Source organism: Vipera ursinii (assembly GCF_947247035.1).
Source record: "Vipera ursinii genome assembly, chromosome: 1".
Taxonomy (NCBI): domain Eukaryota; kingdom Metazoa; phylum Chordata; class Lepidosauria; order Squamata; family Viperidae; genus Vipera; species Vipera ursinii.
In genome coordinates this window covers 141,047,184-141,073,111 of record NC_139512.1, presented here as the reverse complement: position 1 = coordinate 141,073,111, position 25,928 = coordinate 141,047,184, and the positions used below count along the sequence as shown (strand labels likewise).

General features: G+C 42.8%; 1 protein-coding gene across 1 annotated transcript in view; it reads left to right on the top strand.

Annotated features, from left to right (window-relative positions):
- Positions 1-23,080, top strand: part of GTDC1 (glycosyltransferase like domain containing 1) — a 269,028-nt gene extending 245,948 nt beyond the window's left edge. The window contains exons 8-10 of the mRNA XM_083348753.1: positions 4,052-4,122; positions 4,853-4,944; positions 21,820-23,080. Coding sequence (XP_083204879.1) covers positions 4,052-4,122; positions 4,853-4,944; positions 21,820-21,903 — 247 coding nt within the window. The 3' untranslated portion in view covers positions 21,904-23,080. The remainder of the gene's footprint in view (positions 1-4,051; positions 4,123-4,852; positions 4,945-21,819) is intronic.
- Positions 23,081-25,928: the final 2,848 nt, after the last annotated feature.

Below are 25,928 nucleotides of genomic sequence, written 5' to 3'. Positions count from 1 at the left end.
TTGTAAAGAAAAAGAGTTGTGTTTTGTTTTTTTTAAAAGTCTTGTGGAATGTATCACTTTCTTAGATCTTGTAGACATGCCGTGGAAACCATAACACAAAATATGAGTTACTTACAATAACTAATTTTAATCCCATCTGCTAAGTATGACAACATTAGCATTTCCACTTAATTAAAAACACCCTTAAAGCAGCAATGTTTTAATCACTCCATTTTATTTACTCTCCTCTGGTGTCACTTATAATTGTAACTTTTTATTTTTTTTAATAATGAGAAGGGGTTTTTTTTTCTCTCTGCATCACACAAAAAAGTGCTGTCGATAATTAGCAGTCTTCTGTTATTACTAGACTCAGGTGTCACAACTGTGTCTCATCCTCATTACAGTAAAAAATTTCACCTATCAGATTCATTATTGCTAGATAATGCAACTGAGAGACTTAGCGGGCCCTCCAGAAAAGTAATTCAGCCAAGCAAAATTATCAGCTAATTATATTTAGAATCAGACGCCCAACAACTATTTGCAGATAAATTGTATGAATTGAAGGGAATAGATTTGAATATTAAGATTCATAGATTTAGCAGATGATTTGTTAATTGGAGTATAAAGGTCATCTTAACAATGGAGTTATAGGGACTCTGTTGTTTCACCAGAGATACTTGGAATTAAGAATCAAAATAAAGGATAAGTGTAGTTGCCATGGTTTGAACTTAGCATCTACAAGGTTATTATAGAAAAATGTTATGTTGCTTCTAAATTGCTACCAAAATTAATAGGCAGCCTATCTTCCACAATGCATAGACCAACGTCTGGATCCCATCCACATGTGTAAACTAAGGGCCAATTTCCCATACAGTTTCTCCTTACATATATACCCTAGGATTAATAGCAGATCACTCTTCATTGAGTTTAGCTAGCATTTTTAACTGAGGTTTTTTTTTCTTTGTTTCTTTTCTGAATGAAAGCTTGTGTTATACACTACATTTCACGTTCTGTTTTCCCTAAATCCTCTAGGAATATATTGGCAGTTATTTATTTTTGTAACAGTATGTAAGGTCATTTTCAAATAAAAGGATTCATTCCAAATACTACCTTTTATCTGTCAAACTGCATAAATATTGGATCCTGGTTTTATTATTTAGTGAGACAGAGAAAGTCCTTGCAAAAAAGTTTTAAAGATGACACCAACTGCTGGTTGGCCTGCTATTCTGTTTTAGGAAATGAAATAATAGAAAATTCACATTTTTTCTTACATAATCTCATCATCTGAACTCTACTGAACTTTGTGTGGCTAACAAAATATTCCTTTAAATTCTCTGAAGTAAACTGATTAATGGCCAAAAAGTTACTACATCACACTGTGTATTTGTATTATACAAATGCCATATCAGGAGATGCAGTAGTTGGAAGGCAATATTGCAGGCAGGTGTTCGATCCTGACCAGCTCAAGGTTGACTCAGTCTTCCATCTTTTTAAGGTCAGTAACATGAGGACCCAGATTGTTGGGGCAAAATGCTGACATTGTAAACCCCTCAGAGAGTGCTGTAAAGCAGAGTTCCCCAACATTTCCAGCTTTGTGGACCGGCGTGAGGGGGAGAGGGGATGGTTCTGTGCAAGCAGGCTGCAAGTGGGCGCACACAGCTCCATTTGCACAAGAGGCATGCACATGTGCCTGCTGCTCACCTGCTGCTTATGCAAGTGAGGATGCACATGCGCGCACTCCCCAGGCATTTCCATGGCCCGACTAAAACCCCACACAGCCCACTAGTGGGCTATGGCCCACAGGTTGGGGATCCTTGCTGTAAAGCACTAAGGAGTGATATATCACTCTCAGTGCTAAGTGCTATATTTATAGATTTCGGATTGGGCATCCTATCCAAGCTTCTCCAATTCCTGACAAGCATGATTGAGTAACAAACAGGTTAAAGTATGAGCAGCCATGGAGGAGGTGTGGAGAAGCATGATAATCCAAATAATCTCATGGAATTCTCTTTCAGTTTTGCAAGCTGCTTTCTTGCATTTAAGGATGTAGGATTGTATGTAATTGAAACCACTCTGCTGATGGAATGTTCATTAATCTGGAAACTTAAATCAGTGGAACAAAAGAAAGATGGTTTTGTGTATGTTAATTCTCACTGCATTTGCCTACTTCCCATGCTGATCTAAATAGGGCTAAAGTTCTCCCTTCCTCATAGCACTGATGGAACCCTCCACTAGATCAAGAAAGCATCCAGGCTGCTAAATTAACACCTGCTGGATACAAACTATAAACTTTGAAGCTATCTTTATTTACAATTCAGTTAAGCTATAGATACTCCATTTCAAAAAACAGAAGTAAAATCAGCTAAATTAATGTATATGCAAAATGCGTATCTTTTTTAAAGGTAGAAGGAATGGTTGGGGAAAAAACCCACAAATGATTATATGGTCAAATAATCATGTTGCAACTAAGTTTTATCTTCAGCATTTTTGAAGAGAAACTAGATACTGCATTGAGAGAGAAAAATCAAGTCCTTTAACATCTTGGATGCTATTCAAATAAATTATTAGATAAACTTATACATGGTGGTTTCAAGTGTAAAGTGTGGTTTCAGATTATTTTATAATTTATTTAAAGTATGGTTTCCACATTGCTATGTAATTTCTGGGCAATAGAATTTCCAGTTTTGTTTATAAAGTTTTTTTGTATACTAGATGAATAACCATTGTGCTGAACAATCACTGCCTGGAAATGTGTGTTTGTGCGTGCTATTATTTTCTAGCTTTTTCTATTGCTGTCGCCCTTATTTTGCTGTTGTAATCCATTTGATCCTGGATGCCAGAGTGGTTCTGTGTCAAGCATGCTTCTCTGACACAAGAGCAATAATAAGCTTGTAATTAGTCATTAAAAGTTTATAGACCCATAAGTATAACTAAGTCTGTTCAAGTATACCTCCTCCAACTCTTTCAGGCAATGTCACTGTATTTCTTTACATGAATAAAAGAGGAACATTTCTGTGCCAGGCTAGCTCATGCTCAGGGGCTTTGTAACCACATTAATTTGGTACAGATACATGTCATTTTGAAATCTCTCCAGCACAAGGAGTGTTGAGTATGGGAACAATTCCCCATCCTTATTTATGCTGCTAAACCTAAATCTTTCCCTCATTGGGCTTTACCCAGTGGAATGGGACAACTTGCCGTGGCCAGTTCACCACTGCCAATTCACCATAAGGCAACTCGCCAATTCAACAATTTTATTTTATTATTTGAAATAATTTTAAAATTATATTATAATTTTTGTCTTTCGCATTTCATTTTGTCCTTCCTTTTGCATCCTTTCTTTAATGATTCTATTTCCCCATTTCTTTGATATTAGTGTAACTTTTGTTCCATTCAAAATTGTCCCATGGCGAGTTGGTCATGGTGAGTTGTCCTAGACTGGGGGTCCTCAAACTTGGCCACTTTAAGACTTGTGGACTTCAACTCCCAGAATTCTCCAGCCAGTCCACAAGTCTTAAAGTGGCCAAATTTGAGGACCCCTATCCTGAACCCTCACCCAGTGCCTGCACTTGAGGGTGTAGTTGTGATGTTCATTGATCCTAGAGAAACATCAGCTACTAAGCTTGTCTGTTTGCTGTGATACTTTGGGTCAATGCTGCTTGTTCTTGACAGTGTGCTGCAGAAGGAGAGGAAGGGTATTGCAGGTTCCTCACTCTTCCCCAATTACCATAAAGAAGAACAGCCCATATTTGTATCCTGGGTCTCTCTACTGCTTATATTTTTCTTTAAAAAGAATGTACGAAGCCTTTTAAAGAAAAAGAAAGCTTTGCTTTGATTTATTTAGCTAACAAAACATACGCTTACTGTTCCATTATATGCAATTTATGTGATCAATAAAATTATTATTATTTGTTTTTAAAAAAGAGCAACTTTGGCATATAAAGAGATTATACTGATGCTGAGGGAATATGATTGTTGCAATCCAACTTCTGTGCTACTTGCCAGAAATACTCTTTGGGGCTCAGTAATACAATAATAATAATAATACACAATCTGCGTTCCCCTGTATTAGGATAGAAGCGGTGCATTGTGGCTGTTACCCCCTCTGTCCGAATGCTTTGGTCTATCCAGAAATATTTCCAGGTAGTATCCTATCTGTATGTTTCTTCCCCCCCCTTTTTTTAGGGGGGAGGTATTTTAATTTATAATTAATTTGAAAATACAAAGTTTGAGTATAAACTTAAGCAAGAGCAATTGTTTATTTGGCAAGCTACCATGTTAGCGCTAAGGAATTTTTTAATGTGTTTTAATACATTAGACGAAGTTTATATTTACCATCTGTTCTTTCAAGATAACACAAAAGCTAGTTTTGAAATAGCATTCTTCATTGTTAGTATACACAGCCTATAATGATAGATTTTATTAAAAAGGTCGCTTTGTCTATGATAGCATGCAGATTTTTTTTCCTTTCAATGATATTCAAAGGAAAAAAAATAGGCCTGAAAAATCATACCAAATTATTTTAAACAATGTAGTACTTCATAGTATGCAGTCCTGCTATGGGGTAACACTAATGTAGTACCAATTCTTTGGAAAAAAAATCTCATCACTAAATGTCTCATATATGCATTGTGTTACATTAATATAATGTATTTTAATCACCCAAAGGAGATGTCTAAACAGCACCACTACATAGCCTTATTTAGCATTAAACATCCTTGTGAGCTGAGGTAACCTTATAAAATCATGCTTAAATAATGTAAAACACGAGGCGGCACAGAGCAATATGCATTTTTAATTAGTAAAGTGACTAATATCGAGTGTGTGCTTTGAGGTTTTTGTTTCATTAAAAATGTATCTGTTTTTCCTGCAGCTGAATATCTGTATTCTACACCTGAACAGCTTATTAAAAGGCTTCAGAATTTCTGCAAGAGACCAGAGATTATAAGGAAACATCTTTATAAGGTATTTATTCAGAGCAAGCACATGATGCAGTCTTTTCTTAGTGGAAAAAAAGCAGAACCCACCCAACCCTCCTTCCAAAACAAGGAGGAAAAAACAAAACAAAAAAACATTTAATTAACATCCTACTGTTTAAAGGAAACATGCTATGGAGGGATATTAGTTGTTATACTAACAAGGATTAATTACACTGGATGCCACTTGTATTAACCCAAGGTCTTATAAAATATGTGCTCTTAGTATATGCTATACACTTTGTCTTCTTTTTTAATTTATTGTTTTCTAAAGTGACTGTCCACCACACATGGACTCAAGAGGCTTATAAAAATGAACCTGGATTAATTTAATCCATTAGTTTAAAAGGAAAGTAAGAGAAGGGGAGAGAGATCCTACAATTATGTTAATAAGTGGAGCTTACTTTGTCCTATCAGATGATGACCCAGGTATATTTCTCCCTCTGCTTTTACTTGTTTTGATTATTTCAGAGAATGCCTAATGCACCTCAGTGTGTCTGTCTGTCTGTCTGTCTGTCTGTCTATCTATCTATCATCTATCTATCTATCTATCTATCTATCTATCTATCTATCTATCTATCTATCATCTATCTATCATCTATTTATCTGAGGGACACGGTGGCTTAGTGGGTTAGGACGCTGAGCTTGTCGATCAGAAGGTCAGCAGTTTGGCAGGTCAAATCTCGAGTGCCGCGTAACAGAGTGAGCGCCTGTTACTCGTCTCAGCTTCTGCCAACCTAGCAGTTTGAAAGCACGTAAAAATGCAAGTAGAAAAATAGGGACCACTACGGTGGGAAGGTAACAGCGTTCCGTGCGCCTTTGGCGTCTAGTCATTCCGGCCACATGACCATGGAGACATCCTCGGACAAGCGCTGGCTCTTTGGCTTTGAAACGGAGATAAGCACCGGCCCCTAAAGTTGGAAACAACTGGCACGCATGTGTGGGGAAACCTTTACTTTTATCTATCTATCTGTACATATATATGTACACACATATAGTTATATATATTGTTATTTATCTATTTGTATCTTACCTTTATTATTTGGACAAATAACTCAAGGCAGCAAACCTGTCCAGCGCACCTTCCTCTTATTTTCCGCAGAACAATAATCCTGTAAGGTGAATTGGGTTGAGAGAATGACTGGCCCAAGGGCTCCCAGCTGGCTTTCATGGTTAAGACAGGCCTAGAAAACTTCCAGTCTCCCAGTTTCTAGCCTAGTGCCTTACCCACTGGACTAAACTGGCTCTTTATACAAGTTCTGCCTCACCCAAACCTCTGTAAATGAGTACAGTTTGGTGCTTTGCCCTTTAATGGCATTTTTCGGCTAAGTTCAGAAAGAAAAATCACAAGAAAAAGAGCAACCCTTTTCTCTTCCTGTTTTTAATCCTCCTGTAGCAGTGAGTAACAGAAAGTAAGGCAGAATATGCTAAAATATTATTTTTTATTATTATTTGTTAAATTTATTTGCCACCTATCTTGCCGTGGGACTAGTCTAGGAGGCTTACAAAAAGAAACAAGGAAAAAAATGTCCAAAAAGATGTCCAAACGATTCTAGAACGTTCGTGCATATGAAATCTGCAAGTCCCACATTGGATGTTTTTTTTTTAGATTTCCAGAATGAATAAAAAGAGGAGGCAAAGATACAGGACTTCATGTTTTTGGAACATCATGATAAGGATGTGCAACATGATGCCCAGGCACATTTCTCATATCCCAACTCTCCCTTAAAAAAACAACAACAACCTTTAAAAGGAAATTTAAAACCCATCTTTGTTTATAAGGGTGTCCATAAGCACTTCTTCATTGATTCTGGCTGAAGTGGCAATAATGTGGGAACTAATCAAGATGGCAGAGATCAAGGACACCAGCTTGCCTTTTTGACAAATGCCTATTTCTGACAGACTCTGTTCAATGTGGTTGCCTCTACCAGAGTCGGCCAGGTCCCTCTGTGGCAGCCATTTTGTGGGTATACCCACAACAATCTGTCATATTCCAGTAGTTTCTACTGACCCAAAATATTTTCCTCTTCATTTGCTACAATCTATAGATCTGCTGTAACAAATAACATTGAAAAAGTGTGGATGTTTGCATTACAAGTAGTCCTTGTTTAGCAACCAAATTTGGGATTGATAACTCAGTCATTAATGAAGTGGCCACTAAGTGAAACCACAACTGTGCTTTATTTATTTATTTGTTTGTTTGTTTATTATATTTTTATTATACCTGTCTCCCATACAAGGTGACTCTGCGCGGCTTATCATCTTTCTTCTGTTTTCCTGTGCTTTGCGAAGGTTATAAACATGAGAATTGGTCATAATGTTACTTTTTCATCCTCATCATAACTGCAAATGGTCACTAAACAAGGACTGCCTGTATTGGTGTGTGTGTGTGTGTGTGTGTAATTTCATCTGATTTCAATTCCCAGCATCTCCCCCCCCGTGTACTCTTATACTATTTCAGTATTGTGCATCATAGCTGTATATTTGCAGTGTTCATTCACTATCGATATCATTCTGAAACATAAAATTATGTCCCCCGAGGGTGGGTGCTTTCTCTTAGCTTCCCTTGGAAAGTGTAGCAGAAGGGCCACGTCAGGCAGTCCTCTATTTACAATCACAATTGAGACCAGAATTTCCCTTGCTAAGCAAGGTGGTTCTGAAGTGAGTCGCACCTGATCTTAATGATCTTTTGGGCCACAGTTGTTAAGCAAATCAATGCAGCTGCTCAGTGATTCACACACTTCTTAAGCAGATCTGGCTTCCCACCCCCACCCTTAACCTAACAACACCATCTTTGACTTTGCATATTGGAAGCCAGCTTGGGGAGGGAGGGTCGCAAACCACAATCACATGATCCTGGGACATTGCAGCAGTTGTAAATACTTGTCAGTTGCTAAATGCCCAAATTTTGATCCTGTGATCGTGGGAATGCTGTGACAGTGGTAAGCGCGAGGGCTAGTCATAAGGGTTTTTTTCAGTGCTGTTGTAACTTCAAAGAGTCACTAAAAACAAACGGTTTTAAGTAAAAGACTATCTGTAGTGGGGTTTTAATATGTCCACTTTTGCAACCTGGCACCTCACTTGGCCCTTTTTCTCTCTGACCTTATCTGAAATAAATTTGCAGTGAATATGATCTCAATGTATGGTATTTTAATACTTTTGTTTCTTAAAAAATAAAAATAAAAGTATAATTCAGCAGCAATTCTGCAAGCAAATTTTGCAGCACTTTTGTCATTTTGCACAGCTGAGGCTTTGGAGGAAGGGTGTAGGTTGTTTGGGGAAACAATGTGTGAAAATGTTCATAATAGATAGTACTTTTCTGTGCTGCCCATGAAATCCATGCTTTTCTATGCAGCAGTGTGTCTTGCTGCTTTATATTCTGGGGGGGGGGGAGTGTCACATCTGCCTTTTAGAATCCTAGATGGCCCAGAAATAGAGTTGATTCTGCTGCTAATAAATATATGCTTGATAATACGACTGGGACACAATTCATCCGTATTCTGTTTAGGATAAAGGCACAATTATATGCCTCCTCCCTTCCCCAAAAGGATTTCTGACTCCTCCCCTTGATATTTTTTGTAACTCCTCCGTGCCCCCCTCCCCCCAGTGCCCCACATCTGTGCAAGTGAATGAAAATAATTTTGTTCTTTACACATGCAATTTTATGGGTGACCTAAGAGTGGACATTTATGGGAGGGCACACCAACAGGGAATATTGTCTCTGCAGGAAATGGTTAAACCTCAAGAAAAAAAACAAGGAGAGAACCAAAAATGCAATTTAACACCCAATTTCAAGCTCATTATCTTTCATTGTCTATTAAGTTGGCAATGGTTCAGAAGGTAGCTCATAATAGTTTAAAATGCTGACTGAACACTTCCAGTGCTCAACATTACTTCTTGAGTCAATACTATCACATAGCTAGCTATACATGGAGAGAGAGAAAAAAATAACTTAAATTTTTTACCTTGACATTAGTTCTTCCTGTAACTGCAGTTAGACAGTTTTGTTTCAGACAGCTTGCTTGCTTCGTGGCTGGGGGCTAGAGTCTTTTGCATTCCATTTTGCGTTCATTATGGACTGGAGTGTATTAATGAGTATGATTTCCAAAAAGTGGGGCCGAAAAAACAGATGCCTTTTGTGCAAGTTCCAGTAAGTAAAATGCTACATTGGTTACAAGCGTCTCTGGGGAAAGCACACTCCTTGCTAAATTATATCCAGGCAGTGTTACCTAGCACGATCATCACAGGTTCATCACGCCTGATGGGTGCAAATTACTCCTAATCTAATCCTGGGAATCCGTGTATGGTATCTGTGGACCTCTGTGGTTCTGTCTCCAGAAGAAAATCCCACATTTATGGGTGGAACTGAACTTACCATTGGACATTAGACCTACCTGAGAGAGCTTTTAAGGCAGGGCTCGCCAAACTTTAAGACTTGTGGACTTCAACTCTCAGAATCCCTCAGCCAACCATGGTGGCTGGGGAATTCTGGGAATTGAAGTCCACAGGTCTTGAAGTTGCCAAGTTTGGAGACCCGTGTTCTAAGATAAGAGAAGCTTGGTGAGATAGAAAAATAGCCATCCCAACCCATGCCATTTGTTGGCAGACAGGCAATCGGCCTACCAACTTGCATTCCACCAAGACAGTGTCTCTCCCAGTATTCCTTAACCACGTTCACTCTATTGTTGAATTTTTCTGACCCAGATAGTGGTCAATTCTTTTTCCTATAAATGAGTGCTCCTGCTAAGGTATGGTGTCAGGACCCAAATGGTGGTCCTTGTGGGGCCTCCCCTCTTATGGAACAGCTTGTTGTTGGCCCTCACTATCATGGCCTTCCAGAGGTTAGTAAAAACCTCACTGTTCCAGAAGGCTTAAATACTATAAACCATCAGTACATCAACATTTTATGACATCTATGTTACCGTTCTAACATATTACTTTTGTAGCATCGTTATTGTATTATGAACGTCTGTACTCTACTTACAGTTCATCTGGACGGAGACAGTAGAAAATTGCATAAATAAATAAGGTACCCATATTTCCCCACGTGCAAATGTTCTTCAAACGGCCACATTTGCTTCTTAAATGCTTTTATAAATTTTGCAAAAAGCTTATAGGTCTAGCTGCAGTGTTTTACTCTTTTCCTAATTGTAGTTTTAAGTGCAAGTCCAAACCAATGAAACTGGGACTTAGTCTTGCTGTCGCTTTGGCTGAAACTGGAGAAAGACAGTCCTGCAGCTGGGGCACAGCTCTTTCTTTTTCTACCAGAATTAGCTGGAGTTTCAGTGAAATGTAAAACCCGGCAAACAAATGGGAGTGTTTCACTTCCTAACTTACACAGTTTAGTCAATGATTTCAGCCCAATGTAGAAAATACGGGCTGGGGCAGTCAGCAGTTTTCTTTCTCTGTGTTTTGCTGTGAGCTTATTAATAATATAGTGTAAACTAGTCATATTATTGCATTGTCAATTATATGCAGCTGCTGTGCCAAGTTAAAAAGTTAGAGGCAAAAGAGAGACAGAATTACACTTGCTACAAAAAGGTAATCAGTGTAAACAATATGGCACAGCAACATGTTATGGCTAAGCCTTGGGTGTGTTGTTCCATACCAAGTGAATCTGAGACTTGCTCCGTTCTTGGTGTCTATTGGAAGACAGAGCCCCAGCCATGGTCTGCAGTTTAGCAGCAGTGAAATCCATAAGTGACATAGTTTCCTCTAAAAGCATCTATTTTAATAACTTTTGTTCATTATTGCTAGTAAAATCTATAAAGTTACACCTATGATTGGATTCATTTCTCTTGGTAATACATAGTTTTGTTTTTTTTGTTTTTGCCCAAGATGGCGACGGCCGCAGCCTAAGCTTCGGGCGCTCTTCGAGGGCTCCAAGGAATTAGCTTAGGGAGGCCCACGGTATGTTCAGGCGACTCTGGGGGTGGGGGATTTAATAAACAGCTGCTGGGCGCTATTCTTTGCGGCGCTGAGCCCCCCCCCGAACTAGCGGCTCTGGAGAACTGCCGCCTGCCGAGCTCCATTATGGCGCCGAACGCTGTTGCAGCGCCGTGAAGCCAGGGACGCCTTGCCTGATTTCCTCTTCTGCCGGCTTGCCGAGGCGACTTTGGGGATTGGGAGGATTTTGGAACAGCTGCTGGGCGCTGCTCCTCGTGGCGCTGAGCCCCCCCCTCCGAACTGTCAGCTTGCTGGTCTGAACTGGCGGCTCTCAAGAACTGCCTGCCTGCCGATCTGCTGAGCTTCGCTATGGCGCTGAGCACTACGACAGCAATGTGAAGTCCGGGATACCTTGCCTTGCTTCTTTCTTCTGCCGGCTTGCCGAAGCGTCTCTGGGGATTGGGGGGATTTTAAAACAGCTGCTGGGCGCTGCTTTTGTGGTGCTGAGCCCCCCCTCCGAACCAGCGGCCTGCTGATTTGCACTAGCGGCGTCTGGGAATTTGCCTGCCTGCCGACCTGCTGTTCTCCGCTATGACGCTGAGTAGTCCGGGATGCCTTGCCCTGCCTTCCCTCTTCTGCTTGCTTGCCGTGAATACCCTCTGCTTGTCGGAGGGGCAGCGACGACGATCCCACCGGTCAGAGATCTTTTTGCGATCATCAGCTGGCTGGCGCCGTTTTTGGCGGCGCGGAGCCTTTTTCTTCTCCCGGATGGTGGCTGCAGACGGTGGGCCTGGTCATCGGCCTCGGCGGACATGTTGGCGAATTCCCGGACTTAATACATCGGCTGGGATTGCCTCTCTCCGCCGTTGGAAGATTGCCTGGACTGGCGGACGGGCGTGGGAAAGAATGCTTTTGTTCTTCCCCCTCCCGGACTGGTGGTGCTGGCTGGAGATGCGGGGATCGACAGAGGCCTGGCCTGCCTGTTCTTACTTTCTCTGTTGACAGGCAGGCATTTGGCTAGTTCCATGCCTGATGGGAGTTAAGATCCCTCCTATTGATAGTCCAATGTGGCTGGGACCGAACCGTGGTGGGAGGACGGTTTTGGACTGGTCAGCGGCCACCTCACTGGTGTGAGAGACCAGTTGGGGTGGCCCTGGCTCAGGATTCCCGTTCTCTCTCTGCTCCTGATTGGACTCCTCAGCCGGAGTGAGAGGACGACTGAGGCTGTCCCCTGGATTTCCATCTCAGGTGAGAGCTGAGATGGCTTTGCAGATTAGGAGATATGCCTACTGGACTTTTTACCATCTATACACCATCACTGAGCGATCCTTGGACATTTTCATAACATCTGCCCTAAAAGACTATCCCAGCGCAGTATGATTTATCATTATTCCGGAGCGGACTTGTATGCTCTTAGGGCAGTTCCTGCCTCATGGGCGCGACCTGTCGCCTGTTTCCATACTCCCCTTAATGACGATCCCAAGCTTTGGGATTCCGAGAGGTGGCTGGGCTTAGATAGGGGCCTCGAGTTAAGACATGCTAAGAGGCCCCTGATAAAATTTTTAGCCGGTTATTTTAAGAAGTTAGGGAGGGGGAGGGTGGGGGGGGTAGGGAGGGAATCTTTAACCGGCACTCAGTCGGGTCCTGTTAGAGGTCCTGACGGGACGGGGTCTGGGGAGGTGGCTGCTGGTTCTGGGAATGTGGGGGTGGGGCTTCAAATCCCCACGGCGATAGGGAATGGCAGCAGGTGTTTGCGCGGAGGGCCATATCAACATCTGGGATCGCGCCCCCGCTATCTCCGAGCGGTGGCGCGCTCCGACCCTCCGGTTAGCACCCTCTTACCCGGGGATGAGGGTGATCAGGCCCCTGAGCTCAGGTTGGTCTATTTTAACGCTAGATCCGTAGTTAACAAAGCTCCCCTCATCCGGGATCTGATCGAGGAGGAATATGCGGATCTGGCGTGCATCACGGAAACTTGGTTGGGTTCGGAGGGAGGGGTGCCTCTCACCGAGTTATGCCCGCCAGGTTTCCGGGTGCTGCACCAGCCACGGGCTCAGGGCAGGGGTGGTGGGGTGGCAGTGGTTATTCGGGAGACCTTGTGTCCTCGGGAGGCCACCATTGTCCAGATGGCCGGGAGTGAATCCCTCCTCTTGAGATGTGGTCCTCGGGTTCAGTTGGGCTTGTTGCTCACATACCTGGCGCCCAGCTGTGTGGCAACAGCCCTGCCTGAGCTGCTCGACACCCTCTCAGGGTTGGCGGTGGAGTTCCCCAGGCTTATAGTCCTGGGTGACTTCAACCTGCCATCACTGGGGGGGTCGTCGGAGTTAGCTCGGGAGTTCATGGCTTCCATGACAGCCATGGGCCTGACCCAGGTTATTGAGGGCCCTACTCACGAGGGGGATCATACTCTCGACCTGGTGTTCCTGTCTAGACAGTGGTTGGATGATCTGGGAGGGGGTTCTCCATCCATCACCCCTCTGTCATGGTCAGATCATTACCTCCTGAGGCTGGTTTTCCGTCATGCCATCCCCCGCCGCTGGGCGGCGGAACCGACCAGGTGGTTCCGCCCCAGGCGCCTAATGGACCCGGACCGGTTCCAGAGGGCGCTTGGGCCGATACCTATCACCCTTACCCACAGCCCAGTCGATGCTCTGGTGGAGGCCTGGGAAACGGCTGCCACCAGGGCACTCGACTGCGTTGTACCCATGCGACCTCTGACTCGGCGCAGATCCCGTTGGGCCCCTTGGTTCTCTGTGGAGCTCCGGGAGATGAAGCGTCGGAGACGAGGTCTAGAGAGCGGTTGGAGATCCAGCCGATCCGAATCCGACCGATTGCAGTTAAGAACCTTTATAAGGTCTTATCTTGCGGCGATAAGGACGGCGAAGTCTAACTACTTTGCCGCCCTTGTCGCATCCGCAGATAATCGCCCGGCCGCCCTGTTTAGGGTGACTCGCTCCCTCCTTAACCAGGAGGTGAGAGAGGATCCCTTGCAGGGACGAGCCGAGGAGTTTAGTCATCATCTGGCGGACAAAATCGCTCGGATCCGGACCGGCCTGGACTCTGACTGGGCAGAGTCTGATGTGGAGGAATCAGGCGGTCTTGAGCATGTTATCTGGACTGAGTTCGACCCTGTTTCCCCTGATGATGTGGACAGGATCATGGGGAGACTGAGCTCCACCACCTGTTTGTTGGATCCGTGCCCCTCCTGGCTAGCTTATGCGGCTCGGGAGGGAACACGAGGCTGGTTCCATGCAGTAATAACTGCTTCTTTGAAGGAGGGTGTCTTCCCTGCCGCCCTGAAGGAGGCGGTGGTGAGACCCCTCCTCAAGAAGCCTGCTTTGGACCCGGCTGTTTTAAACAACTATCGTCCAGTCTCCAACCTTCGCTTTCTGGCGAAGGTTGTTGAGAGTGTGGTGGCGCATCAGCTCCCTCTGTTCCTGGAGGAAACTGATTATCTGGACCCGTACCAATCGGGCTTCAGGCCCGGACACAGCACGGAGACGGCATTGGTCGCAGGGTTGCTCCTCTGTCCTGGTCCTATTAGATCTCTCAGCGGCTTTTGATACCATCGACCATGGTATCCTGCTGCGGCGTCTCAGGGGGTTGGGAGTGGGAGGCACCGTTTTACGGTGGTTCTCCTCCTACCTCCGGGGCCGCTCGCAGTCGGTGTTGACAGGAGGGCAGAGATCCGCCCCGAGGTCTCTCATTTGTGGAGTTCCTCAGGGGTCGGTTCTCTCACCTCTCCTGTTCAACATCTACATGAAGCCGCTGGGCGAGATCATTCGTGGTTTTGGGGTGGGGTATCACCAGTATGCTGATGATACCCAACTTTTTCTTTGCACCCCGAACCAACCCAGTGATGCCCTCTCCGTGATGTCCCGGTGCCTGGAGGCGGTTCAGGTCTGGATGGGGAGAAACAGGCTTCGTCTCAATCCCGCCAAGACCGAGTGGCTGTGCATATCGGCGTCCCGGGTTAACCATGTTATTCCACCTCTAATGATGGGGGGTGAGGTGTTACCCCCCGTTGATAGGGCTCGCAACTTGGGCGTCCTCCTGGATTCACGGCTCAATTTTGAAGATCACATAGGAGCCGTGACCAGGGGGGCTTTTGCACAGGTTCGCCTGGTGCGCCAGTTGCGTCCCTATCTGGACCGAGACGCCCTACGCACAGTCACTCATGCGCTTGTGACCTCCCGTTTGGACTACTGTAACGCTCTCTACATGGGGCTGCCCTTGAAGACCACTCGGAGGCTTCAACTGGTGCAGAATGCGGCCGCGCGAGTTGTAATGGGGGTTTCCCGATACTCCCATGTAACACCTCTACTCCGCGAGCTGCATTGGCTTCCGGTTGCCCTCCGGGTGAAATTCAAGGTGCTGGTTATCACCTATAAAGCCCTACATGGCCTGGGTCCGGGATATTTGAGGGAACACCTGCTGCCGGCATCAAACGCCCTTCGCCCAGTGCGCTCCCACAGGGAGGGTCTGCTCAGGGTTCCGCCGGTGAGAGATTGCCGGCGGGTGACACCCAGGGATAGGGCCTTCTCAGTGGGAGCGCCTGCCCTCTGGAACCAGCTGCCGGTGGAGCTGAGGACTGCCCCCGACCTCCGATCATTCCGCCGGGGCCTGAAGACCTGGCTTTTTCAGCTCTCGGGCCCAGACTGAGGAAGAATTTTTAATTTGGGGTTCTTTTTAACTGACTACAGGGTTAATTTAATACTTTTTAATTTGTTCTTAATTTTTGTATTTTGGATTTTTAATTCCCTGTAAACCGCCCTGAGTCCTCAGGGAATAGGGCGGTATATAAATATAACTAAATAAATAAATAAATAAATAAATAAATAAATAAATAAATAGTCCATATAAACTTTATCCTACAAACATTTCTGGGTAATCTCTGAAACCAACAGAATTAAACATGGCACTTGTTGCCTTTTGAGTTAGTTTTATTCTTTGTAAATCTATAGTATTTTACCCAATACTATAGATGATAGATAGATAGATAGATAGATAGATAGATAGATAGATAGATAGATAGATAGATAGATAGATACGGATGGACGGACGGACAGAAAGATGTTTTATTTTTGTGGTTTCTCATTTGCAATCTCAGTCAGTCATCCCAAGCAACAAACAAGCAATCATTGGGTGATTTGAAAAAGCAAAGTAGAATTAGATTTGGTTAGGACTTGGATAGAAGACCACCAGGAAACTCAGAAAAGATGAAAGCCTGTCTTAGAAAAAAGCAGTATTAAGCCGCTTCTGTATCATAACAAGAAAACTATATGGAGACATCCATGAAATAACTAGAGCCGAGACCTCCTTTTCTTTTAGCAACAAGATTGAACTCCAGTACAAGTGAGAGTTTGGGATATGATTGCTACCTGGGCCAAAACAATTTGAGTAAACTACTGAATATGCCAATGTTGGTTATGTAAAGAATCATTGTGAATCACAGAAGGGAGTATCAAGAAATCCATAGGAAATGGACAAATCCTTCTGCTCAAATGGCAGTTGGTTGTCCTCTCGAAAGAGACCCTGGTGTCATTTCTGGAGTTCTACTGCCTTCCGTTCTTTTAGCTTCTTTGGGTCACATTTTTCCCACACGTTTGCCTCTGTCACCCCCTTCCCCTATTCCCTGCCCCCCCCATTCTTTGGTGTTCACTTCTTTGCCTCCCCCCTGGAAAATGTCAGTTCTCTCGTCTTCTCTGGTGCATTTCAGTGCTGCAGCGCTTTCCTCCAGTCCCTTCCCTTTCTCCCCCAAGAAGAAAACAAGCTTGCGCTTGCAGCAGGTGTCATTTGAATCTGCCTAAGGCTCAGTGGGTTAGGACGCTGAGCTTGTCGATCAGAAGGTCGGCAGTTTGGTGGGTCGAATCCTGAGTGCCGCATAACAGAGTGAGCGCCTGTTACTCGTCCCAGCTTCTGCCAACCTAGCAGTTCGAAAGCATGTAAAAATGCAAGTAGAAAAATAGGGACCACTATGGTGGGAAGGTAACAGCGTTCCGTGCGCCTCTGGCGTCTAGTCATGCCGTCCACATGACCACGGAGACGTCCTCGGACAAGCGCTGGCTCTTCGGCTTTGAAACGGAGATGAGCACCGGCCCCTAGAGTCGGAAACGACTAGCACGCATGTGCGGGGGAACCTTTACCTTTACCTTTTTAAGGCAGGAAGACAAACAAAACAAACACATACACACACCCTTTCTCAGGTTAATGCTTTCCTCACAGCCCATCTTGTTTGCAACCGTCCTTACCAACTGCCCTATCCACATTTCACTGCAAAACCTCCCTGCTTGTAAGATCTCTTGCAAGAAGCTGCTGTTCTTTTCTTTCTTAAAAGGAAATAGAATAAAAAAGAAAACGGAAGGAGTAAAAAGAAGTCTCCATGCTCTCTGGAATTTGAATTCCGGCTTACACGTGAGCCTTTAGAGTTGCATCACCTATCTCAGCAGGAACAATGTTCTCCAATCGGAGATTGAGGCATTCATTCAGAAGTCAACCTTCAAGGCAACGATCAGCAGCAATTAGGAGCCAGTCACCAGCAGCAGACAGTCAGCAGTCTCTCACCTTCCTTGGCACTTGAGTCTGTACGGCTCTTCTAATTTCCTGGCCAAATTCCTGTTTGCTTCCCCTATTTGTTTGCTTAAAAAGATAGGCAATTAAAATCTCTAGTGAGATTTATCCTCAAGTTGCTTGATGTAACGAGAACAAAAGGTAACCATGGCTAATTTCTGTTTCTGATACCTTGTTTAACTTTCATCTCTGAATTAAACAGTGGTCACCAACCAAACACAGGCCAACACTGGATCTGCTTAGATTTAGTTGGATGCATCCTGTGCCTTAGGGCTATGCTTGAAAAAGCAGATTATTTAAAAGAGACAGCAAGAAATGTGTAGTCCAAAATAGAAGCACCTGAACTTGCATCCTGATGCAAATTGTTTATCCTGTTACCAAAATTCTCTCTCTCCCCCCCCCACCCTTCCTCTCACTCTCTCTCCAAATAGTATGAAAGTATTAGTAGAAGGAAAACAAGGCAGAGCACAGAGCAGAACAAGATGGGAAATAGTTTGAGGCGGGATGGAGAAACAGAACCTGAAGGCAGACTGCTTTCAAACGAAGCCTTTGCTTCTTTCAGTTCTGTGAAAGAGGTGCTTAAAGCATCACAGCCGAGAAAGGGAAAATTTGGATTGTACCACACTGACATTCCATTTTCAGTTTATTTTTTTATTTTTATTTTTTATTTTAATTCCATTTATATCCCGCCCTTCTCCAAAGACTCAGGGTGGCTTACAAGGTTAGCAGTAGCCTTCATTCTATGTATATGCCTGCTTATTAGGGCTTTCACACACACCCCAAGCGGCATTATTACAAAGTCAGCTTAATTGCCCCCAACAATCTGGGTCCTCATTTTACCTACCTCGGAAGGATGGAAGGCTGAGTCAACCTTGAGCCTGGTGGGATGCGAACCTGCAATAATTGCAGGCAGCTGGTGTTACTTAAGGAGGCATTAACTGCAGGTATGAGAAATACAGACTGGGTTTGCAAAATGCAGTTAGCTAGGTCTGTTAAAGACTTAAGACTGCATGTACGTGTTTGATAACTCAGTGTATTCGTTGAAGTAACCAGTCAGAGAGTTGGATTGTGTTTGTGCAGTCTTTCATTTGTCTTTCACCATATTGTTTTCAGTTCCCTTGAGATACTCCGACTTTAGCCCAAAGAGAAGGTTTAGCTGAGCATTAAGTTACACACAAAGGTACAGTAGGAAGTAATGCTGCCATAGTGAGTAGCAGAACCTTCAGTATAAAAGCAAGGACATCAAACTTTCTATTTCAAAACTATATGGGGAGTACAAGCTTCCAGCATCCTTCTGGGAGGGAATTAAAACTGGCTGATGAGTTAGAAACATTGGAGAAAGGGCATCGGAGCACATAGGGGAATAGGGTAAGAGTGGAATCTTTTCAGTCCATGGAACATGGCAGGATGGGGAGAGAGATATAAAATAGTGTTGTTTTTTTTAACAAGAGAGAATTATTTAATTTTGCAGAAAAGACATTAACAGGAGACTGCAGAAGGCACTGGTGACCTCTTTCCTATGGTTTAATTCAGTAGATCTATAGCAAGTGTGCTTTTTAATTTCATCCCTTCCCATCCTCAAATCCCCTCCAGATTTCTGGGTTGCCAGAATGGGAATGCTCCATTTTGCAGTTGGGAGTAGATGGTTAGAGGTTGAAAGTGAAACAGTGGATAATATTTATGCCATCATTTGTCACAAGGGCAGGTAACATTATTAATAGTAACTTCTATTTTTCACTATTTCCCCTTTGCCTTAAAACTGACTTTACACAACCCTGTCATTCATTCTGGTTACTGCTTCCTAGGCACCAATATAAATTCCCTGCCTTTTATTTTTTTCAGAGTGACTTATCTTACATTCATCTTGTGGTAAACCCGGCCATTTGTCTCTAACTGAGGCCTTAAAAAGGGACTGAGTGGGGAAGAGAAGAAGAAAAGGAGAAGGCAGTTGTGATAACTTAGAATAGAATAGAATAGAATAGAATAGAATAGAATAGAATAGAATAGAATAGAATAGAATAGAATAGAATAGAATAGAATAGAATAGAATAGAATAGAATAGAATAGAATAGAATAGAATAGAATAGAATAGAATAGAAAAACTGTAACTGAATCTGGATGTTCTGCTTCGGATCCCACAGAGCCTCCTCCCAGAAGGTAACGAGGAAAACAGGTCGTAAAGAGGATGTGTAGTGCCCCGGACAATCTTATGGACCCTGCTCAAGCAATGCTTATGTACTATGTCCTGGATGGGAGGGAGGGAACTAACAATGATCTTTTCAGCCATCCTCACCACACTCTGCACTGCCTTCCTGTCTGAAGCAGTGATGCTTCTAAAACAGACTGTGATGCTATCTGATAGGGTGCTCTCAATCGTCCCTCTGTAGATAGTGGTCAGGACAAAGGAAGGAAGATGTGCTTTTTTCATGCGATGCAGAAAATGCAGGCGCTGCTGTGCCCGCTTCACCAGTGTCTCGCTGTTGAGCGACCAAGCCAGCCTACTCATTAACTGCACACCCAGGAATTTGATGCTGGTAACCATCTCCACAGGTGAATCATTAATGCACAGAGAAGTGAAGCTGTGCCTGCCTTTTCTGAAATCAACAATGATCTCTGGTTTTTCCGGTATTTAAAACTAGGCTGTTTTCCTTACACCAGTTCACCAAACTCAACCTCCTTGCGGTAAGCAAACTCATTGTCATCATGAATAAGGCCCACTACTGCTGTATCATCTTGCGAACTTCATAATATGGTTGGTGGCAAACCTAGCACAACAGTCATGGGTCTACAGGGTGAACAGCAACGGACTTAGGCCGCAGCCCTGAGGAGAACCTGTGCTCAAGAAAATGATGTTAGAAATATTTGTTCCAGCTCGCACATATTGAGTATCAAGAGTCCAATTGCACAAAGGAGTGTTTAAGCCTAAAAGGCCCAGTTTGTCTAGTAGATGCTGGGGAATGATTGTGTTAAATGCCAAACTGAAGAGCAACTGCAGCAGCTCTCCCAAGTTTTCAGGTTAGAGTTTTGCTAGTCATATCTGAGGATACCAAGGATTCTTGACCTCTGCCCCACTCCCATCTCATGTAACCATCAGCTTATCTTGTTCTGTGCCATCTTTTTCTCCCAGGTCACAATCTATAATCAAGGCCACAATAAATGTATGCAGGGAGCAGATAAACTGAATCACAGATCAGAATTGAAGATGATTCATCTTAGCATGGGTTTCCTTGATTTGGCCTAAATGACATGTGAGTAGGGAGATGTGGCTTGCAGTACTGCCAGCTTATCCTCTTCTCATAAAAGGCTGCTAAGGGGAAATGATGATTTATATTTGGATCGGGAAATTGAATGAGGGAAAGGGTTTAATCCTTTATTCTAAAACTATGTCCAGCCCATCTCTATCCAATTTGCTGTTAGTTATAGAAAAGGAAAGACATTCCAAATGGCTACCTCTCTTATCTTTCTCTGTCTCCCATAATAGTCCCAATACATTTAGGAAGTGGATGGTTTGAATTAGGGTACCAATAGGTGAGAAGAGGATTAATCCTTTTCCCATTTCTTTTAAACAAAGAAAAAGGATGCTAGAAGATCCTATTCCCCCTTTCCCATATGCTGTCCCATCTGACCCTTGGCCTACTGGCAAAATTATGTTGCTTTTAAGCATTCAGTTGTTATCTAACAGAGGTCTGACCTGTTTGTAAAGATCAGTTAATATAATGGTAAATGAAACTGATAGAATGGGTGATAAATGCCAATATAGATTGGCACCAATATAGATTGGTGAACAAACGCCAGTAAAATGTGTTCCTTTTGTTCTGGGTGTAAACCTCTCTGTCTCTCTCTCTCTCTCTCTCTGTCTCTGTCTCTCTCTGTGTCTCTGTCTCTGTCTGTGTATGTAGAACATGTTTTTTCGGTCTCTTTGATCCTGCTTTCAGCCTGCTCTTAACCATTAATAATTCACATTTGTGAGTCCAAATAAAGTTGTGCTAAATCTCTGAAGGGCTGGGAATTTTTTTCACAAGAAGAAAGGATCAAAAGGAGAGAAGGTACACAACAAAATAATTTGGCGTGTTCTCCAAAGTTTTCCTGATTTCAGGTGAAGTCTACCAAGAGCCACAGTCCAGTCTCAGAACAGTTAAGCAACAAAAGCCTCTCCTTTTACTTTACGAAAGTTACATTGACTTGGGACTGAGTCCCTATACCGTGATCTAACTGGAGGGCAGGATTTTATTTACATTGGTATTATGGTGGTATTTATAGTACCCATGTGATTTTATGGGAGAATTTCTGAATCGGACACAACTGTGCATCTATGTATTAATCAAATATTTGACATTGCAAAAAAGGAAAAGAAACTCTGCTTTATTTTTCTGTCTCTTTCTCTCTGTCTGTCTCTTTGTTCTCACAGGGTGAAACATCTCAGTTTTCTTGGGCAGCACTCCATGGTAAATTCAGGTCTCTCCTCACAGCAGAACCCAGGGAAGATTTGTGACAGATGGGGCGAAGCCACAAACTTGCAGCCGAAAGCAAAACAGGGGGAACTTTCCAGTGTGTGTGTGTGTGTGTGTCCATGTTTACCTGATCCGAGCGAAAGAGGAAAAGATGCAGAGGAAGCTCAACCTGGCTGCTTGTCATAGCTGACACAGAGCCATCTGCCACAAACCTGTGGCAGATCTTCAGATCTCCGACCCCTGCCACCACTCCGGCTCAAATTAAATGCAGATTCCCAGAGACGTTACGATGGTTACGCATGTCCTCGGCATCACAGGCAGGAGACTGAAAAAATAAATGTGGCCTGTTGTATAACTCTGCTCATGTATCCCATATGTGGTGCCACATTGAATTTCCGGTCGAATTTGTCTGTATCCTTTGTACTGGATGACACGGAGCCTGTGTGCTTTCTCTTGGCCAATGTGATGGCAGCCAAGATCGCAACTTCAAACATTTGCTGCTTGGCCAGCTTTCTACCTAGACTGCCAGGTTATCCCTGCAGCCTCATTGTCTCCTCCAAGGCCACAGGATCTCGAAGGAGGACCAACCGGGGCTCTCTGTCCAACCCACCCACCCTGACTAATTGGGCAGATCTCTAAGAATTATGGAGAGACGGAGGCTGCCTTTTTTTTTTTTTTTTGCACTTCTTCCCACCATCTCTTCCTCCTCTTCTCCCCCTTCGTCCTTTTGCAAATTAATGACTCCATGGCACTGGTGCTTTTAAGTGGAGGTATTAATAAGGAGGTCTGGCAGGTGATCCATGATTCCCAGAGTTGCATTTGCATTTAATTAATCTTAAAGAAAGCTGGAAGATAAACAGCTGTAATTCAAACTAGCATGGGAAATATGCTATATGGTGCCATCTATCCAATGAAATGAAAGGTTGGAGACTTTGCTTTATTTCCTGTCAAGGCTGGTGAACAGGCAGACATTAGCATTGTTCCATGGGGGCAGAATTCAAGGATTTGTGTGCTTTTATTTATTTATTTTTCCTCCTATTTTGTTATTAAGTAGAAGGGAGGGGAATGAGAAATTTGTACTTCCACAAATGGGAACTTTTCATTATAAATTGATTGTACTTCTAACAATGATGGAGCAACTGCATTTGTTGTTAGGTGCTCCAAAATTTGAAATGTGCTATATCTTATTTTTTAATAAAGTACCCCTTGATGTTTTTACTTAGCATATTCCATTCAGGTATAGATACATACATTTATCAGTATGTTTCAGAAGGTCACACAAGGTAATCACATGACCCCGGGACAGCAACCATCATAAAAACAGGCCAGTTACAAAGCATCCAAATTTTGATCACATGACCAGGAGAACGGGTCATAAGTGTGAAAAATGGTCATAAGTCATTTCAGTGCTGTTAAAACGGTTACTAAACAAATGGTTGCAAGTTAAGGACTACCTGTATTTTATTTCTACCTTAAACCTCAGTTACTGACCTGCATTTAGTCTGTGGATAAATATAAAAGTTATAGGTATCAGATACACTAAAGTTGAAGTTGTGAGCATTCCGGGATTATGTATGGTAATGGTAAACTGTTTAAAAGATTATCCATCTTGTTAGAGATGTTGCATTAAACCAGGTACCTTGTCTTCTGTTTGCTTCTTTTTCAGTCTTTTTTTTAAAAAAATTCCAACTATCTGTGCCTTCTCCAGTAACTCTTACCCTTATAGTATGTGTCCAAAATTTTTAAGGTTTAACTACATTATCAGTGTTGTTCTTTCACCTTCAGTGAGATTCCGTCTGCCCATCAATTTAATGTCTGAGGTTGTTCAAGTTTCTCCCCCACTTGAACACCATCGGCACTGGCAATGTCTCCCATCAGTCAATTGCAGAAGGCAGCTTTACTTGGAACAGCTTACATCCTGCAACAATACCTTTAATACCATCAAACATCAACATCAACTTGCAACTGTGATGGGCAGGCTTCATTATGTTCATTATGTTTACTACCTGTAATAGGCATCTTGGGTGCAATCCCAAAACTTCTGATTTATTTCAAACACCTTACATCCTGTGATGATACCATTAATACCATCAGACAATAACATCTGCCTTTCCCAAGTCCTTGGAAAAAACTTGACAGATGGATAAAAATGCCAAAACCAGTCTAAACATCTGGCTGACTCTGGCCAACCACAATAATTTACCAATTGTATTTATGGACCATTTTGAAATAAGGGACATCTTGCAGGATCAAAGCATGTACAAGAATATTGTGATTAGTACAATAATTGTGATATAGCATTCAAACAAAGTTGAAAAACAATATGAAAACCAGTGAATAAAATAGAACAGCCATGTATATTGAATAGGCTGCCATAATCGTTAAAATATTTCAGACATGTGGTGTAACACCCAGAAAAATATGGCATACTCCATTTAATCCTCCACGGAAAGATTGAAGGCAAGCAAGGTCCAAGCAGAAGAAGAACATCATGGCTTCAAAATCTAAGGGACTGGTTTGGACAAAACTCAGCAGCACTTTTTTATGCAGCTGCTGATAAAAACAGGATTGCCAACATGATCGCCAACGTCCGATAATGGATATGGCACAAGAAGAAGAAGAAGAATCATTAAAAGTTATAGGGCAATATAAAAATACCTGTCATGAAAATTTCAGAAAGTGCCAGACCGTCCATAATTGCAGTGCCACTGCTAAAAAGGCCTTTCTATTTCTTAACATCTGTCTGATCACATCTGAAAGGGATTCTGAGAAAATGTTCTCCAAGGTAGAGGTAGCAAAAGGTGATCGTTTAAGTGATGGCCTTCTGAAAATTAAAAGAAAAAAACATTTTTAATTGAGTCCAAAGTTGAACTGGGAACCGGTGAAGGTAGAAAAAAAATCTGTGCAATCTGAGCAATCTTCTAGCCATCTTGAATACCAGCTCAGATTGTTTTGTACAGTAATTTTCAAAGGCAGTGCTGCATATAGCATGCTCCAGTCCAATGGAATGGGATGACTTGCCACAGCCAACCCAATGAAAGTAATGTTGCAGAAACAGTGGCAGATAACATTTATCACGTTGTGTTATCCCGTGTGGAATTCTCCATGGTGAGTTGTCGCGCAGTGACTTGACCGTGACGAGTTGGCTGTGATGAGTTGTCCTAGACTGCCAGTCCAAGCAGACTTGGCAAAGCATGGATCACTGAAACAGTGAGATAGCTAATGTACGACGAGGGCATTCTGCTTCAGATTCATGTGTTTCTAATAAAAGAGCACCCCAAAATGCTAATGGCACACACTTTTTGTAAGAATACATAGTTATTTCCAGCATTTGTCTTCACTGACATTTCTGCAGATACTCCTAGCTACCACTAATGTTTTCACAGTCACTATCCATTCTGTGATTCCATTACAATTGAATGCTGTGGTCACTATGCCAGCTTTAAATATTGTCTGCTGAAGTTGAGCAGAGATACTACCTCTTTCCTTTGAACACATGCTTTTAAAAATCTTGCTACATATTTATGATTTTTAAAACTGAAAGTATGCTAATATTTTTCCATCGGTCGTTGGCCACTTCGCTTTGTTGCTCTTCCACTTATTTTCTGTCTCACTGATTAGTGCTAGAGTCTAAGGGTTGGAAATTTTTCGGGTATAGCAAAATGTATTAATTTATTATTAGTACCATTTCTAATTATTAGCAGCAATATCTTTACTTTCATGAACTTTACTTTGCCAGTTTCCAAAACAACAATAAAGTGATTGTCCCTTAGTGTAATCCCTAATTTTTGAGCGTCCAATCATGCTTAACCCCTCCACCCAAAGCAGTGTGGGGTGAAACAATACTGCAAAATAACAGCTGGAAAATGGCAAACCTGTGACAGATTAAATTCGTTTTGCTAAAATATTTTAAATGCTTCAACATGGTAATCCAGACATTATCATGAAATGAATTTTTTGCCTCTTGAGTTATGAACCTTGGCAAATAAGGTTTTATAATAGGAAAACTGTCAGTGCCTTAATTATAGGATAATAAATAGCAATGCTGTATTAACTTCTGGGTTTT